This window comes from Syzygium oleosum, unplaced genomic scaffold (genome assembly GCF_021117445.2).
Source record: "Syzygium oleosum isolate NSW1041296 unplaced genomic scaffold, Sole_v2.1 Sole_v2.26, whole genome shotgun sequence".
Taxonomy (NCBI): Eukaryota; Viridiplantae; Streptophyta; class Magnoliopsida; order Myrtales; family Myrtaceae; genus Syzygium; species Syzygium oleosum.
The window spans coordinates 400,087-415,901 of NW_026607510.1; the positions used below are offsets into that span (position 1 = coordinate 400,087).

General features: G+C 42.9%; 2 protein-coding genes across 2 annotated transcripts; both read left to right on the plus strand.

Annotated features, from left to right (window-relative positions):
• Window positions 1-5,434: 5,434 nt before the first annotated feature.
• On the plus strand, window positions 5,435-10,331 carry LOC115682622 (PHD finger protein At1g33420-like). The gene is made up of 5 exons (XM_030606897.2): window positions 5,435-6,249; window positions 6,988-7,114; window positions 7,222-7,437; window positions 8,143-8,760; window positions 9,021-10,331. Exons 1-5 carry the CDS (start codon window positions 5,880-5,882, stop codon window positions 9,850-9,852), a joined length of 2,163 nt encoding a protein of 720 aa, XP_030462757.1. The 5' UTR covers window positions 5,435-5,879; the 3' UTR covers window positions 9,853-10,331.
• Window positions 10,332-12,699: 2,368 nt separating this feature from the next.
• Window positions 12,700-14,963, plus strand: LOC115682656 (peroxidase 47). The gene is made up of 4 exons (XM_030606948.2): window positions 12,700-13,064; window positions 13,238-13,426; window positions 13,527-13,689; window positions 14,271-14,963. The coding sequence occupies exons 1-4, from the start codon at window positions 12,819-12,821 to the stop codon at window positions 14,648-14,650; spliced, it is 978 nt and encodes a 325-aa protein (XP_030462808.1). The 5' UTR covers window positions 12,700-12,818; the 3' UTR covers window positions 14,651-14,963.
• Window positions 14,964-15,815: the final 852 nt, after the last annotated feature.

Sequence of the window (15,815 nt, forward strand, 5' to 3'; positions counted from 1 at the left end):
CAAATGCGAAGCCCCCGGATCAAACAATGCATAAGCAGCATGATCACATAAAGAGACCGTACCTGTGATCACGCCGGCGCATCCTCTGCTTCCTTCCTTGCTACAGCATATACCCTTCCTTGTGCTTGTGGTCGATTCAGATTGTTCTGAGGAGCATTCCCCACTTATTGTCCCATTTGGGGTTGTTGTGGTTGCATCGGCGGTCCAACTAGCCGACGCGGGCAATCTTTCACTTGATGGCCAAATTGACTACATCCAAAGCGCGCTCCTAGCTTACCTGGGCAAGGGCCATTTCCATGCCTTCTCCCACATAATCGATACGCATCATTGGAGTCGATCTTGGCACGCACTTACAATGTAGTGCCTCTTTACCGCTTCATGCATTTTTATGATGCTGATTGGGCATGCAATCCGGATGATCATAAGTCTATAACAACTGCCAACATTGTATATGTCGGACAAAATCCTATACCATGGCGCTTTCGAAAACAATGATCCATGGCTCATTCATTCATTAAAGTCAAGTGTCACCCTACTGCCGCGACACCTTCTGAGCTCGCATGGATTCAATCTTTCTTGCATGAACTTGGAGTGTCTTCTTCATCCACACTTAGCATTTATTGTGATAACATTAGTGCTACTTATGCATGTGCTAATCCTATTTTTCACTCCAAAATTAAAAACACATTGTCCTGGATTATCACTTTGTTCGCGACATGGTTGACAAAGGTCTGTTGCAAGTATGCCATGTGTCCACTCACGATCCACTCACAGATACGCTAACAAACCCTCTTGCACGACAACGATTTATTCATTTATAGTCTAAGATCGGCATTCACGATGGAATGCCTCTCTTGCGGAGGTGTATCGATCGGAGAAATTATACGTTGACAACCAAGCAATTCTAGAATTTACTCTCAATCAGATTAAGATCAGTACCAGTCAAGCAATTATTGCATTCTTGGTAAGTGCAGCAAGAGTTTCTGAAATTGACAAATTCATTTTATATCTTTCCTTGTGTAGAGAATTTTATATTCCCTCATATAGACGCAGTAGTAGCTCAGGAAGGTTATATTATTGCATTGGTTCTGACTAATGTCTTTCCATAAGTTATTATCTATCTTATGCTATAAATGCATGTAAGAAATAATAGTAAAGATCACCTTGTCCAATTCTTCGGTAATAGCATCACAATGCCTTATGTTAGTTTTCATCTATACAAAGATAAATCTGCATCTCCCCTACTATTGTCATGACAATATTTAGCTTAATTATTACCATTTCATGTTATGGATTCTAATTATTTCGGTAGATATAAATATAAGCATAAAAGTAAAGTCTCCGATTTACTACTACTATAATAATAATAATAATAGATAAAAGTCATTTAGAGATAAATATATCTGTAGTTTTACATAAATAACTATGACAGCTTAGATTTTAGCAACAAAAAAAATATGACAGCTTAGATAATAACTGTGATTTGTACTTTTGTCAATCGTATTTGAATATAATTGATAATTGGTATTGCAATGTGCGTATATATAAGGTTCAATTATGGAGTAACAAACTTAAGGTATTCTTACTTACATGAAATAATTATTCCGGTGAGACCAATAATCAATTATTCTTGATTTTGTATTGACGGTAAATCTTTAAGCCAAAAAGTGGAATAACTGTTACATTTATAAGTGAAAATTTTCGCAATCATATTAAGTAACGCGTTGATTGTGAAAATTCTTATAAGGATTAAATTAGAATTGAAAAGTTATTAAAAAAAAAATGTCATCACGAAATAAGATGGTTACCAATCGAAATTCTCGATTTCACTTCGTCCACTAATTTGCTCCATTTATCCATCAATCAATCTACAAAGATGATAGGAGTTTGATTCACAATAATGGATTTCAACTGAAATATTAGAGGAAGAGAAAATCAAGGACATTTTTGTAAATATGGAGTGGATACCGTTTCGAAAAGTTTGCTTTGTAATTATCAGGATTGATATTACGAAAAACTCTAAATCGGTACTCTTGTGATAAATTTATCCCAAACTAATTTTTTGACCACCAAAAATCCCAAACTGGTACACTTGTAACAAATCTATCTTATTTTAGATTCAGTTAAATTTTATCGTCAAATTGCTGAATTAAATGACACGTGCCAGTTGACGGGTGTTTGCTCTACTTGTCACGAATTTATCAATTTGTAATTTTTCGTGGTATTAATCCAATTTAATGGAAGGTAATTTATCATAAGTGTACCGGTTTGAGATTTTTGGCGGTCAAAATATTAGTTTAGGATAAATTTATTACTAGTATACCGGTTTGAGATTTTTGGCGTCCAAAAAATTAATTTGGGGTAAATTTGTTACTAGTGTACCGGTTTGTGGTTTTTAGTGTTCAAAAAATTAGTTTGGAGTAAATTTAAATGCACCAATTTAAGATTTTTTATAGTATTAACCCTAAATATCATAGACAAGAGTGGACAAAATATTTTGCCCAACCCCAACCCCATCTAAGTTACAAGTGAAATATATATAAAAGAAGAAAAAAAAATAGATCGAGAGTAGCCTAAAAAGAAAAGAAAAAGGGTAGTTTTTTTTGTGTTCCTAAGTGGATAAGTCTCATCATAAAAACCAGTAGAGGAAGATGAATCATAAATGTTCACTCAAATAAGTCGCTGCAAAACTGAGGAAATATCCACTCTCATAATTGTTTCCTCTTGTTGTTTAGAGAGGTCAAAAGGGTAATTACGACGCATTTAGTTGGACGGTCTTTCCAAGGTGCTGACCGCTGACGGCGAGTGCTGTGCCATCGCTCGCGTTGGCGACGCGCGCAACGTCTCCCCCGCTCCCACACCCACCCACCCCCCCGCCCCCCCCCCCCCCACAACCGCGAAACGACGTCGCAACGGCAAGCGATGACTCATCAGCAGCCCCAGCCCCCGGAGAAAATATTCAGTGGTACGTGCTCGCCGCGTCATAGGCTGATGTGGCGCGCATTTATCTAGTTGGATCCATTCACCATTTAACACGTGTCAATTGAGTTAAAATTAAATAAAAGCAAAATTTCTGACCACCTGCCGGATCATTAATGGGGAGCAACTTTTTAGGAAAATTTTAAACACCCGCCCAAAACCTGTCTTCAACCTTCATTCACAACTTCAGAAGAAACCTTCATTTTTACTTTCTGTCGGATCTTACATTTCAGACCAGAAAAAACCTTCTTTCCTTTTTTTTTTTTTTTTCAGCTCTTACGTTGCAGACCGCCGCTCAACCCCGCGCTTAGATGACCTCCATTTTCGCTTTGAAGGTCGCTGCTTCTATGACCTCCATTTTCGCTTCGAAGACTGCCGCTCGACCACCACGCTTCGAAGACCTCCATTTTCACTTAGAAGACCGCTGCCTCGAAGATCTCCATTTTTGCTTCGAAGCCCGATGCTCGACCACCATGCTTCGAAGACCTCCATTTTCGCTTTGAAGGTCGCCAACGCCGCTTAGGACTTTTGGATACAGGGTAGCCTAAAGAGAAAAATGGCTTCCACCACAGCTCTTCGAACCCTAACTTAGCTCCTTATCTCTCCATTTCTCTCCTCCATTTTCACTTGGAAGAACCGAGTTTTGTTCCCAGTCCAAGCTGAGTTTGTTCTACTTATTTGTTTATTTGTTTATTTATTTAAACTCATGGTCGAGAGCAAATTTGTTACGGCCAAGAAGACAATGGTTCTCAAGACAATTGAATGGCTGTTCTTGGCCGACTATCATGTACCCCTAATAGAAAATGCTTCATCTTAATTTGGAGCTTTGGAAGGCTGAAGAAATATCTCATGAGCAGGTTACTTGTATGTTGATTTCGGGAAGAATGTGTTTTTTTGTCTATAGTGTCTCAGAACTTATACCAAACAGGTGACATCTTACTAAAATTGCTGGGAAAGTTCACCATGGAGTGTTTGGTTTCGAGATTCGTGACCTCTAGTCTAGGACTCTAGTAGCTTGGTGCTCACTATGCAACTTTGTTTTCAACGACCAATCAACCTGTTGCTGTTCATTTATTACCAACCCTCTTACAATATACCTGCTCTTCTCAAACGCCACTAATCCATAGTAGCTGTTGGAATTTCTCAGTATGCTCTGTGCAAGATTAGGCAAAAGGAAAAGAAGAGAGAATCAACATGTTTACTTATCCATTACCATATTTGGGAGATCCAACTGGCTCTCTTCCGTGAAATGCAATTAGATAAATTACAAAAGGAAAACTCTAAAAATCTCATTACGCAAAGTACATAAAGGAAAGAGAGAAATTACGATCTAGGGAAATTTAATGGAACAACAAAGTCGTTGGTGTTTGGACACCGACTTTTTCATAGTTGTTATTATATTCAGCGCGTGTTATTTGGAAAACCAACTCGATTGATGGGTTCTAATCTCAATCACCAATGAATATTCAAACAAAATTTTCTAGCATTGAACAAAAAAAATTCTAGGTACCAAACAAATGTGAGACTGTATTACATGCGCATCACTATAATCCAGTCAAACTAATTCCAAGCCACAGAGTGAAAGGCGCATCGGAGCTCAATGTCGAGTGGGATCGAGCTCACCCCGCTCGACATTCTGCAATCTCAAAGTTATGGAGGTCTTTGAAGTGCGGCGGTCTTCAAAGCGAAAATGGAGGTCTTCGAAGCGTGGTGGTTGAGCATCGGGCTTCGAAGCAAAAATGGAGATCTTCGAGGCAGCGGTCTTCTAAGTGAAAATGGAGGTCTTCGAAGCGTGGTGGTCGAGCGGCGGTCTTCGAAGCGAAAATGGAGGTCATAGAAGCAGCGACCTTCAAAGCGAAAATGGAGGTCATCTAAGCGCGGGGTTGAGCGGCGGTCTGCAACGTAAGAGCTGAAAAAAAAAAAAAAAGGAAAGAAGGTTTTTTCTGGTCTGAAACATAAGATCCGACAGAAAGTAAAAATGAAGGTTTCTTCTGAAGTTGTGAATGAAGGTTGAAGACAGGTTTTGGGCGGGTGTTTAAAATTTTCCTAAAAAGTTGCTCCCCGTTAATGATCCGGCAGGTGGTCAGAAATTTTGCTTTTATTTAATTTTAAGTCAATTGACACGTGTTAAATGATGAATAGATCCAACTAGATAAATGCGCGCCACATCAGCCTATGACGTGGCGAGCACATACCGCTGAATATTTTCTCCAGCCCCCGGGATGGCAAAAGCCCGGCTCGGTTTCCCAGAAACTTCCCGCGAAGGGCACTCTCGTAATTCCGCCCACCCGAAGCCGGCCCTCCTAAATATAATAAAATAACAAACAAGCGATTGAAATAAAACAAAAACAAAAAGAAAAAGTTGTCGCATTGTTTTCCGGTCCCTCCAAAAGCAGTTAATATCAATCCGAAGTCCTTCCCCTCATTCCTCATCCACCCTTCTCTCTCTCTCTCTCTCTCTCTCTCTCAAACCGACTCAAAGAAGAACAGATTTCTCGCGATTTCCTTTCTTTTCAATTATAAAAGGAAAACCCAGAAAAGAAAACTTAATTTTAATTTAATTTTTTAAGTTTATGCCTCGCCATGGAAATCGTCGAATAAGCTGCAACGAAGAAGCAGAAGAAGAAGAAGAAGAAGAAGCAACAGATTGATTTGTACTCTCGCTCGCCCACACCCCCAATCGAATCTCGCAACCTGAAACACACCACACCCCCTTTCCGTCCTTCCCCCTCACTCTCTCTTTCTCTCTCTCTCTATCGCAGATCGCAGATCCTTCAACCTCCGCACCTCCTTCCCACCTCCCCACCTTCCGATCTCCGCCCCTCCAGATCCGCGACCCCCCGCGGGCGAGATCTGACCTACCCTCCCCACGCGCCACCATAGCAGCCGTCGGGACCGCCATGGTAGTCTCCGGGAGGCCGATGAAGCGCATGAAGAGGCGGGTCACGGCCGACCTCTCCGACTTCCTCACCTTCCCCTCCTCCTCCTCCTCCTCCTCCACCGCCGCCGCCGCCGGCGGCGGTCGAGGAGCCGGGGGAGCGGGCCCGTTCAGGGCGAGGGTGAAGGAGTTCCTGTCCAGGCACGCGGTGCCGCCGCCGCCGCCGTCCTCGCTGTTCCCCCACCTGACGACGTGGCCGGTGCTGTTCCGGGTGGGGGACGTGGTGACGGGTGGGGGCCCCGACCCGTCGCCGGCGACGGTGTGCCTGGACGTGGTGGAGGAGGAGGTGTCCAGATCCAGATCCGTGTACTGCGACCAGTGCCGAGTCGTCGGTGAGTTCCGCTCGTTGTTTTGTTCAATTCCGTGATGGTTTTGGTTTGGTCGACGACCCTCCTCGCGAAAAGATGCGAGGCGGGCGGGCCGGTGGTTCCAATGTATCGTGCCGATTCGAACCGAACATCTCGCGATACGAGATATTGATGTTGGTGGAGTGTTGTGGCTTTGGTTGGACTAAGGAACGGTCAGGATCAACTGGACCCCGCGAACTAGTTGGATTAGTGATGGAAAAATTGCTTCTTTTTTATTTTGTTAAATAAATAAATAAATTGGGAAAAAAGAAGAGAGGGGCAGTTGGTCAAGTGTGCACGTGGCACCATGCTGATGAAGCGATGGTGAGCTGGCACTGGCCCACCACCCCCACCGGACAGCTGTGGTCCATCGACATATCATTATTGGCTTGACTTTATCCGAAGATCATTACCAACACGGACAGCTCAGCGAATTGCCTTGCCACGTCACGATTGGTCCGCGACAACGATCCCGTCATGCGTTCTTGAATTGGATTCCTGGATGGATGAAAATCGTTTCTTTTTCTTTCTTTCTTTTTTTCTTGATTTTCATTGCCGGATGATCGAGTGAAGATGTTGATTTACTGTTACCGGTCCTGGTGTTTCTTGGTCTAGGATTCATTGTTCATACAATTCCTTTGACTTGATTCGTTGGGTTTCTGAGGCAGCAGAATGATGATTTCTATCGTCACGATCTTGATCTTGAATTCTTGAATTTTGAAGGGTGGAGCGGGCATCCGGTGTGCGGGAAGCGGTACCATTTCATAATCAAGGCCGACGGGAGTTCCATCGGCGGACACCACAAGCCCTGCATCTGCTGTGGTGATCTCTTGCACTTCTCCGAGTCGAGGTGATTCCCTCCTTCCCCTCTTTTCCCCCCCTTCCTGCCCATTTGATCGTCGGTCGCGTGTTTCGCCATCGTGACCGCTTTTGTTGGGTTTTCTTGCTCTTTTACAGGTGCAAGTCTTGCAACCATGTGATGACCGAGGACGATGTGGAGGACTGGGTGTTTCACCAGTTGGAGAACACTACCCACCTTTTGCACGCTGTGGTCCACTCCAATGGGTTCGGCCATCTGCTCAGAGTCAACGGCCGGGAAGGGGGTTCCAGGTTCCTTTCCGGCTGTCACATCATGGATTTCTGGGATCGCCTTTGTAAAACGCTTGGAGTGAGGTTAGCATTCTCTCAATTCATTTTATTATACCCCGAAAAATGGACTTGCATCAAGTTAGAAGAAAATGCTCTTTCCTTTATCTTGTGTTGGATTAGGGTAGGATTAGCATATAATGCTACCTTATGCTTGTCCTAACTTATAGTTTCGATATACTCGCTGATTCCCAGTCCTCTCCAGAGGAAAGGATTCAATGTAGATTAGATCTTGCCTTTCCTCTGCTCCTCCTCCTGATCCTCCGATAAAAAGAGCTGAACATTTTATTAAACGAGAAGAGAAGCTAGTAAGCAATAGCAGATGAGGAAAAAGATGAAGAAAAGGAGATACACAGGCAACTACCAATTCTAGACATCTGAAATGAAACGTGCAGAAGTAGAAGCTAGGGTGAGATATCATCTTATTGCAAGAATAACGGCATGAGATTTTTTTATTTTTTATTTTTGGTAACCTAGGGAACCCCCGCACGGCCGACAGCCGGGAGGTAAACCCTGGGGGCGACACGTGCTAGCCACCACACACGTGCACCGGTTAAGTCACCATAACGGCATGAGATTAGTTGTCACTTCCATCCATCAAATCTCTCTGGTGTTTCGTGTATTTGTTTCTTGGTTCCAATGTCAGTTTACTGATTTTATAAGTGGCACTTTATATTTTCTGGACGAGCTGTCTGCTAAACTTGGACATTTCTCTTTTTCATGCATGAGCAGAAAGGTTAGTGTTATGGACGTATCGAAAAAGTTTGGGTTGGAATATCGACTGCTGCATGCTGTCACCAAGGGACACCCATGGTATGGTGAGTGGGGTTATGAATTTGGCACTGGTAGCTTCGGTATCACACGGGATGTCTATAATAGGTCCGTGGAAAGCCTCTCCAGCCTGCCTCTGTCAACCTTCCTCTCTCAAGGATGGAACCCTTCTTCTCACTTGCCTGACATTATCTCATTCTACCAATCCTTGTCCAAGCACGAGCTTGTAAATATAAGGGATCTCTTTTGTTTTTTATTGAGTTTGGTCCATGGAGCTCGGAAATCCTCGTCGAGAGATGGTGATGCCATCTTTAACAAGGTTAGGTCCCGTGATTGTGGGGCCTTGGGATCTTGGACAAGAAGTGAGGTTGAACGAGTGGAAGAAGCAATAGTGAGGGTGTTACGGGCTGTCTCCAGTTCTAATTGGGTGAGTAGGCGTGCACTTAGGGGTGCTGCTTACAGAGTAGCATCTGCAGAACTTCTTGATCACTGTCTTCGGGAGCTCAGGGATAAATCCGTCTCTAGTGCAATGGTCATTAGCTCTCGGTGGAATCCTGATTCTGATGATTTTGAATACAGGTCAGTTCTCAGTTGCTTCTAGGTTCTTCTTTATATGATAGATACTTTCAGACAAACGATGACCATTTGACTCGGTATTGACAACCATTGTCCATTTAGTTAAACCAGTCCTTTTTAGATTTCCAAAGTCCACAGATGTCATATTCTTTCCAACATTCTTCTCCTTAGAGCTTGCTTCACGCCTCTTCCCTCACCGTTAGTGTTGTATTATTTGTGTATGTCAAGTCTCTGTTTCTCAAAGCACTTAACCTATATCTCAGGCTTGAGCCTGGAGGCACTGCATCCACTGGGAACAATGCGTCCGGCAAAAAGTCTTCCTTCATCAGTCGTCCATCAGAGGATAATCTCATACGAGATTTGAGATATCTGTATGACTCTATCCTTCATCCTCATAAAATGTTGAACGAAGGAACTCACACAACGGATTATGTGGAGGCAGCCCAGAGACTCCTTGATTGCAAGCAGTTCATGAAAGACTACAGGGCAGAAGAAGTGCCATCAACTGCCAACCCATTTTCAATCTCTCTCGTGTGTCAGGTGGAACTGGCAGATCACGCAATGTCAAGTACAACATGTCCTCCTCCAGAATTAATAATTTTGTCGCCAAATGCTACAGTTTCTGACCTTAAGCACGAAGTGGCGAGAGCTTTTCAAGATGTATATCTGATGTGTAGAAGATTTCAAGCGGATGACCTACTTGACTATAGAGGTGTTGATGATTCCACCCAGGTCAAGTATCTAACGGGTTTGACTAACTTAGTTCGTGTTCGGGGAAGATGCTTCGTGAAAAATGGGGTTAGCAAGTACAGACTGGAGAGAGGCCTCGAAAACTGGACGGTGGATTGCAAGTGTGGAGCCAAGGACGATGATGGGGAGAGAATGTTAGCATGCGATGTGTGCGGCGTGTGGCAGCATACAAGGTGCTCAGGCATAAACGACTCGGAGTCGGTTCCTGCGAGGTTCATTTGCAGTAGGTGCAGGAGCTCAGGCAAGATGCTCAAGGCTAGTGAGGATGGCGAGGATGAGGCGAAACCGTCCTTCGTCGATATCCGCGTTAATCAGATGCTAACCGACGGTCTTTTTATGTTGTAAATGCCCTCTACACTTAAATTATGCTAGTGAAGTTGACCCTTAGGAGGACCGCTTGGGAAGTTGTACATAAATGACACAGTTGGACAGAAGATGCTTTAAGGCTTAATTTTGCGCCATGTTTTCTTCGAACTTGTAAATGTTTTGTGTCTGTCTCTCCGAATGGAAAAGTGGAAAGGAAAAGGTTAGCTCGGTTATAGAAGCTCTCTCTCGTGTGATGTTTGAATTGCTTTGCTGGATAGCGTGGTTGAGGCACCTTGATGCACATCTCTGCTTGAATGCATGTTTTCACTTTGACGAGATTCCGTGTCATTTCTCTGAAAGAGCATAGGGGCTTTTCTCTCTCTCAGACATGTACTGAAACATGTGCATTAGTTGCATTGTGTCTATGCTAGAAGCTGTCTTCTTGCTGGAACAATCAAGAAAAAAGGCACAAAACCGAATGTCCAGAAAAGATCGAAAGATGGGTTAGTTTTGAAGGAGCTCATTATGTTTGCTTGTCCCTTTTATATGAAATCTTTTGTCTGGGGCTGTGGACCTAATTTAAAGGCTCAAGGAGCTGCATGCGCACATAACACTGGACCTCTTTGGTGGATGACTTAAGTGCTCTTTCTACTTTTTCTTTTTATTGATTTGACAATTATTTTTACGGTATAACTTGTGGCGGCGCGGAGAGAGGGGAGGGGAGAAGGTAATTATCGTTTTCGATTTCATTTGTTTCGTGAAAAATTAAGATAGGTCTTTTTCCTCCCTTTTTTTGGGTTGACGAAGAACGTGCTCCTCATCGATTTACGCTTGTGGTGGTGGCGGTGATATGTCGAAATGATTGTGGTAGAGGCTAATGTATAGGTCAATAAATGTAATCTAAAACAAGTTTGGCTTTATAAAGGAGGAGAGAGATTTTGGAAAATGTTTCACCAGGCACCAGCCACGCCACATAGTATGGAACCATAGGTGTGTGCTAAGTAGAATCATAAAGGGTAGTTTTTGTGAGCAAGAGGTGAGTTATAGCTTTCGGCACCGCCACGTTGCGCACACACATGCAAAGCTTTTATGTGAAGTGAAAGGGGTGAACCTCACACCCTATTTGGTGTCACTGGATGGTGCAAAAGCCACATCTCAATCGTGAACAGCAGCTATGACCAAAAAAAAAAAATCATGAACAGCAGCAGTTCCTCAAAACATTATGGATGAAGAAGAGAGAAACAATAATATTCTAATGTTACCACCGGCTGTGCTGGCTTCGGACTCCCCTCCCCCCACGAAAGCTAGGAGTTCGAATCCCAGCGCTGGCGTTAGGGATTCTTAAGCGTGACGTCGTGGTGGTGGATCCTGTGCTAGCGTCACCCCGGATTTACCTCCTCGGCTGTCGGCCGTGCGGAGGGTTCCCGGATTACCAAAAAAAAAACAATAATATTCTAATGTCAATCAATCGAGAATGCGTGTGAGGGGCACTCACGGGGACAGACGATTGTACCATCACACGCGCAATTTTTTCCAACTTTTTCCAAGGCACTATCAGCTTCTCCCACTCCCACATCATAACAGGAGTAGGTATATTTGCTTTTCTCTCACTCATCTGATCTGATGTCTCGACATATTGGAGAACAGCTGCAAATATATATTAGTGTTTTACGCACTTTTGACTTACATTCCCTCCATACCCACATGGTCCAATTGAGCAGCCGCCATGCATGAATGGATACATGTGGTTATCATTTGCTTACCCAACATTATTCTTCTGTGAAATCTTATCTACATGTTATGCTACTCACTGTTGAGGAACATCAATGACCCTTCGTCTAACAGCATTCTGATCATCGCCCTGTAAGTTTCTGCTGTATACATTACCACCTTTTGTAGGGTTTAAAACAGTGATCAGCAAGCTTCAAGAAACCCCGACTTTTGCAGAGTTCTTTTACTAGACTCGTAATCGCTACAACTGTTAAAGTTATTATTGCTAAATTATGCGTAAGGTTTGATTAGTAAACTACGCTTTTGGATGTTCACGAGACCCGAAAAAAGCGATGTTTGAATGAATGATTGCCTTGGCAAGACCAAACATGACTTGAAAGCCGAAACACAACTCACATACATATATATACATATATATATATATATGACTGTTGTAATAATATATAGGGTCGAGCCTGTTGTAAGCTTTCTTCATGTCCTACCATCCTTTACATGCCGCGCAAGTCGAGAGCATGAGATATAGTCTCATCATTGTCTAACAATTAAGAACAAACGTTTTGACACTCGATTCAAACAAGATATCACCTTTGGGAGGAGTAGAGAGAGGATATGGCCATATATATTGTAAGTATGGAGCTGGACTTTGGGCTGAATCATCGTAATGTTATGACTCGTGTTGTGATGTGTTGCATCAAGCTAAATGATTGATCTGAAAATGTTATCACTAAGTTAATTCACTGTGTAGCAGAGAAAGTAATGGTAATTAATATGCTGACACATAGGATATCTTAGAAATCTTATCAGTCTAAAACCAAACCTGCTTTTTAAAGTCAACTGTGCATATTGCTGAATAATGGGTGCATGAAGCCAATGAGCATCAAGGCTATTGCATGATTCAGTGGTGACTTGTGTCCAAGAAAACCGTTCAGGGGGGATCAATCAAAACAAAAAGAAAGTGATTAATTTGTCAAAGGTGGTCATGCACATATTATCACATCGTGGAGGAGGAGATAGACCCCACTATCTTCAACTTTTCCCATGTGTGTGAGGGAGTGTGTTTTGGTTGTTTACAGCTTTAAATTATTTAGTCTAATCTAAGCAACATATATGGAAGGTAAACCATTGCAATCATGCGTTTTTCTGTTCATATTGTTTATCTATATAAGAAAGAACACTAGGGACTTACTTTTGAAGTAGCTGGACATCGCTCTTCAAGATAGCCATTTCCTTAGAATTCCGATATATCCGAATCTCAGGTGCCGGTGGCAGTAGTGATGGCAAGGGCAAAGAGGAGAGCGGTGGCGGATGTGATGTGGACGATGTTGTTGATGGAGATGATGGGGTTGAGCGGGTTGTTCAGGTTTGGGATAGGAGCCGATGCGCTGGGGATGGACTACTATTTCATGACCTGCCCCTTCGCCGAGCAGATCGTCATGAACACCGTCACCTCCGCCCTTCAGTCCGACCCTACTCTAGCAGCTGGCCTCCTCCGCATGCATTTCCATGACTGCTTCATTCAGGTCCTCCACTATAACCCTTCAGTTACTGCATGTATGCATATACATATTGACAAGCGATGCGAGCTCAAAGCTCAACTATATACAAAACAAGTTCATCACATGGATCCATATCTATACACTGCCTTTCTGTGCTGCTTGCTGAACCTGAACATGGAATATATGTGCGTGTGCAGGGATGTGATGGGTCAGTGTTGCTAGATTCGACCAAGGACAACACCGCGGAGAAAGACTCGCCTGCGAATTTGAGCTTGAGAGGGTACAAAGTGATCGACGATGCGAAAGAGCAGATCGAACAGCAATGCCCGGGTGTTGTCTCCTGCGCCGATATCTTGGCCATTGCCGCCAGAGATGCAGTGTTTTGGGTAATCTCTTCTGCCTACATCATTCACGAGTGCAAGGCTCAGTCACTCCCCCCTCACTCTCCTCTTTCAACCTTCATTACTGTGAGAACATGAATTACAGGCGGGAGGTCCAAGATACGACATACCAAAAGGGCGGAAGGACGGAACGAGATCAAGGATAGAGGACACCAGAAACCTCCCCGCCCCCACCTTCAACGCCTCTGAACTCATCCGCATGTTCGGACAGCACGGCTTCTCCGCCCAGGAGATGGTCGCTTTGTCCGGTATTCGATTGCTTCCCTTTTTTCTCGGCCGAGTCATCCGATGCCTAACAAACGTCTATATTCAAAAGATATCTTTAAATGGTCTTACATAGCAAGGAACCTTGCCGTCCATCCAAATTAATCATTGCATGCAAAATCTTTCTCATTTTCTTTTAAAAAAGAGAGCTCTTGCAATCATTATTGGATCAACATATTTTAGAATCGACGAAGACATCATGGTCTAAGTTGTACATCATCTCCTGAGCATCAAATGCTATTCAAGCCAATGTAAGGTTTGATATAGAGAGCCACGGAGCGACCGACTCTCTAGATTATAGATGCATGACCCACAGAAGCTTATTGAATGTATGAATCAAGTGTCGATCTTATTATAATTGGTTTGGTAGAGAAGAAAGTTGTCGACAAACTAATTCGTCTTGTTTTTTGAGTGGTGGGTCGTACAAATCTTTGATCTAGGATCACCTCCCCTTTACAATCAAACAATTTGTCACACGCTGCTGCCATAAAGTGATCGAAACATGTAAAATCAAATCATGGAGCGGATCATGACTTAGGTTAATCGCAATCAATGGGTCTGATAGGTGCACACACGTTGGGAGTGGCGAGGTGCTCATCGTTCAAGCAAAGGCTGAGCAACTCAGACCCGACCCTCGACCCCGGCTTTGCCCGGACGCTGTCCAAGACGTGCAGTGCAGGGGACACCACGGAGCAGCCCTTCGACGCCACCCGGAACACCTTTGACAACGCCTACTACTTCGCCCTTGCCAACAGGGCAGGCGTGCTGACGTCGGACCAGACCCTGTTCGCCAGCACCCAGACCAGAGGGACGGTGAGCAGGTACGCCATGAACCAGGCCATGTTCTTCTTCGACTTCCAGCAGGCCATGCGCAAGATGAGCCTGCTCGACGTCAAGGATGGTTCCAACGGCGAGGTCCGTCTCAACTGTCGCAAAATCAACTGATCCATTCCCCGTTCCTTGTGAGGCTTTGATTTTGCCCGGAGACATGGAAGACGGACACGACTTGCTCATCCTATGTAGCATCTAGTGTAGTTCATGCTGCCCGATCCATGGCTGTAACTTTTTGTAAGATCATGTATTGTTGTGTTGTCCCAAATGTTACGAACACGGGTGCTTGTTAGTTTGATTTTTGTGTAATTAATGAAATAAAATGATGTCTAGTGTGAGATGAGATTATGATTATGGGTGCTTGTAAATTGCATCCATGTGTCATATTTCAATGATATCGTACTGATTGACAGATTAATTTTTTTAATACGGATAAGTTAATTTGTCTAAAGTTGAAAAAATAAGCTTTTTTGAAATGGATTTTGTGTGAGAAGGTGGATCGGGTAAGAGAAATCTCTAAATCTAAGCTCCAGAGCCGGCGTAATTGATTGGAGCGTCGGGGAATTTCTAGCTCGGGAACTGGAGGTCGCCTGTTTGAATCCTATAAATTGTGTGCAAACAATTTTGTCTTTGCATTGAGACATCATAGTTTATAACTAATAAACTAAATCATTGAACTGCTATTAATACGTAATGCATTTCACGCATCATGCTGGTATCATATTCAAATTATCTCTATTTTTCATGTTTTGTCTTGTTTCGTATAAACTAATCGTGTTGAATATGTGCAGCCTTAGAGATTAGAAGGGAACATAAATGATCGTGTTTTGCTGGGGTAAAAAGATTAGAAGGGATTAGCAGATATTAAGAAGGATCAGTCCAGTCAATTTCTATGTATATTTTTAATTGTCTTTTAATCTCTCCAAAATATGGAGGATTTCAAAGGGATTTGAAAAGCTTTGTTTATTACTTAAGAATTTTTTTTCTTTTTTTCCCGGTTGCACTATTATATTTCACATATAAATTTGTAAGTACATAAAAATCGTATTTATGACTCAATTCCTTTAAATACCTTCTCTTCTTTTGTGAAAAAAATTTATTTAAATCCATTCCTTTTCGTCCTAATCAATCCAACCAAATCGAGTCCCGACCAAAAAAAAAAATCCAACCAAATCGAGTTAATGCGTTTTCGCAAAAAATGGATGATTCGAAAAACATTTTCTAAAAAATAATTATTTATACTGCTCATAAAAATAAATGAATGAAATCTATTTTCATC

Excerpts from the sequence above, each read along its gene's own strand:
- LOC115682622 (XM_030606897.2), top strand. The coding sequence starts at position 5,880 with ATGGTAGTCTCCGGGAGGCCGATGAAGCGCATGAAGAGGCGGGTCACG. Across the intron at positions 6,250-6,987 it reads CGACCAGTGCCGAGTCGTCG|GGTGGAGCGGGCATCCGGTG; the intron begins GTGAGTTCCGCT and ends TGAATTTTGAAG. Across the intron at positions 7,438-8,142 it reads TGTAAAACGCTTGGAGTGAG|AAAGGTTAGTGTTATGGACG; the intron begins GTTAGCATTCTC and ends ATGCATGAGCAG.
- LOC115682656 (XM_030606948.2), top strand. The coding sequence starts at position 12,819 with ATGGCAAGGGCAAAGAGGAGAGCGGTGGCGGATGTGATGTGGACGATG. Across the intron at positions 13,065-13,237 it reads TCCATGACTGCTTCATTCAG|GGATGTGATGGGTCAGTGTT; the intron begins GTCCTCCACTAT and ends GTGCGTGTGCAG. Across the intron at positions 13,427-13,526 it reads CCAGAGATGCAGTGTTTTGG|GCGGGAGGTCCAAGATACGA; the intron begins GTAATCTCTTCT and ends CATGAATTACAG.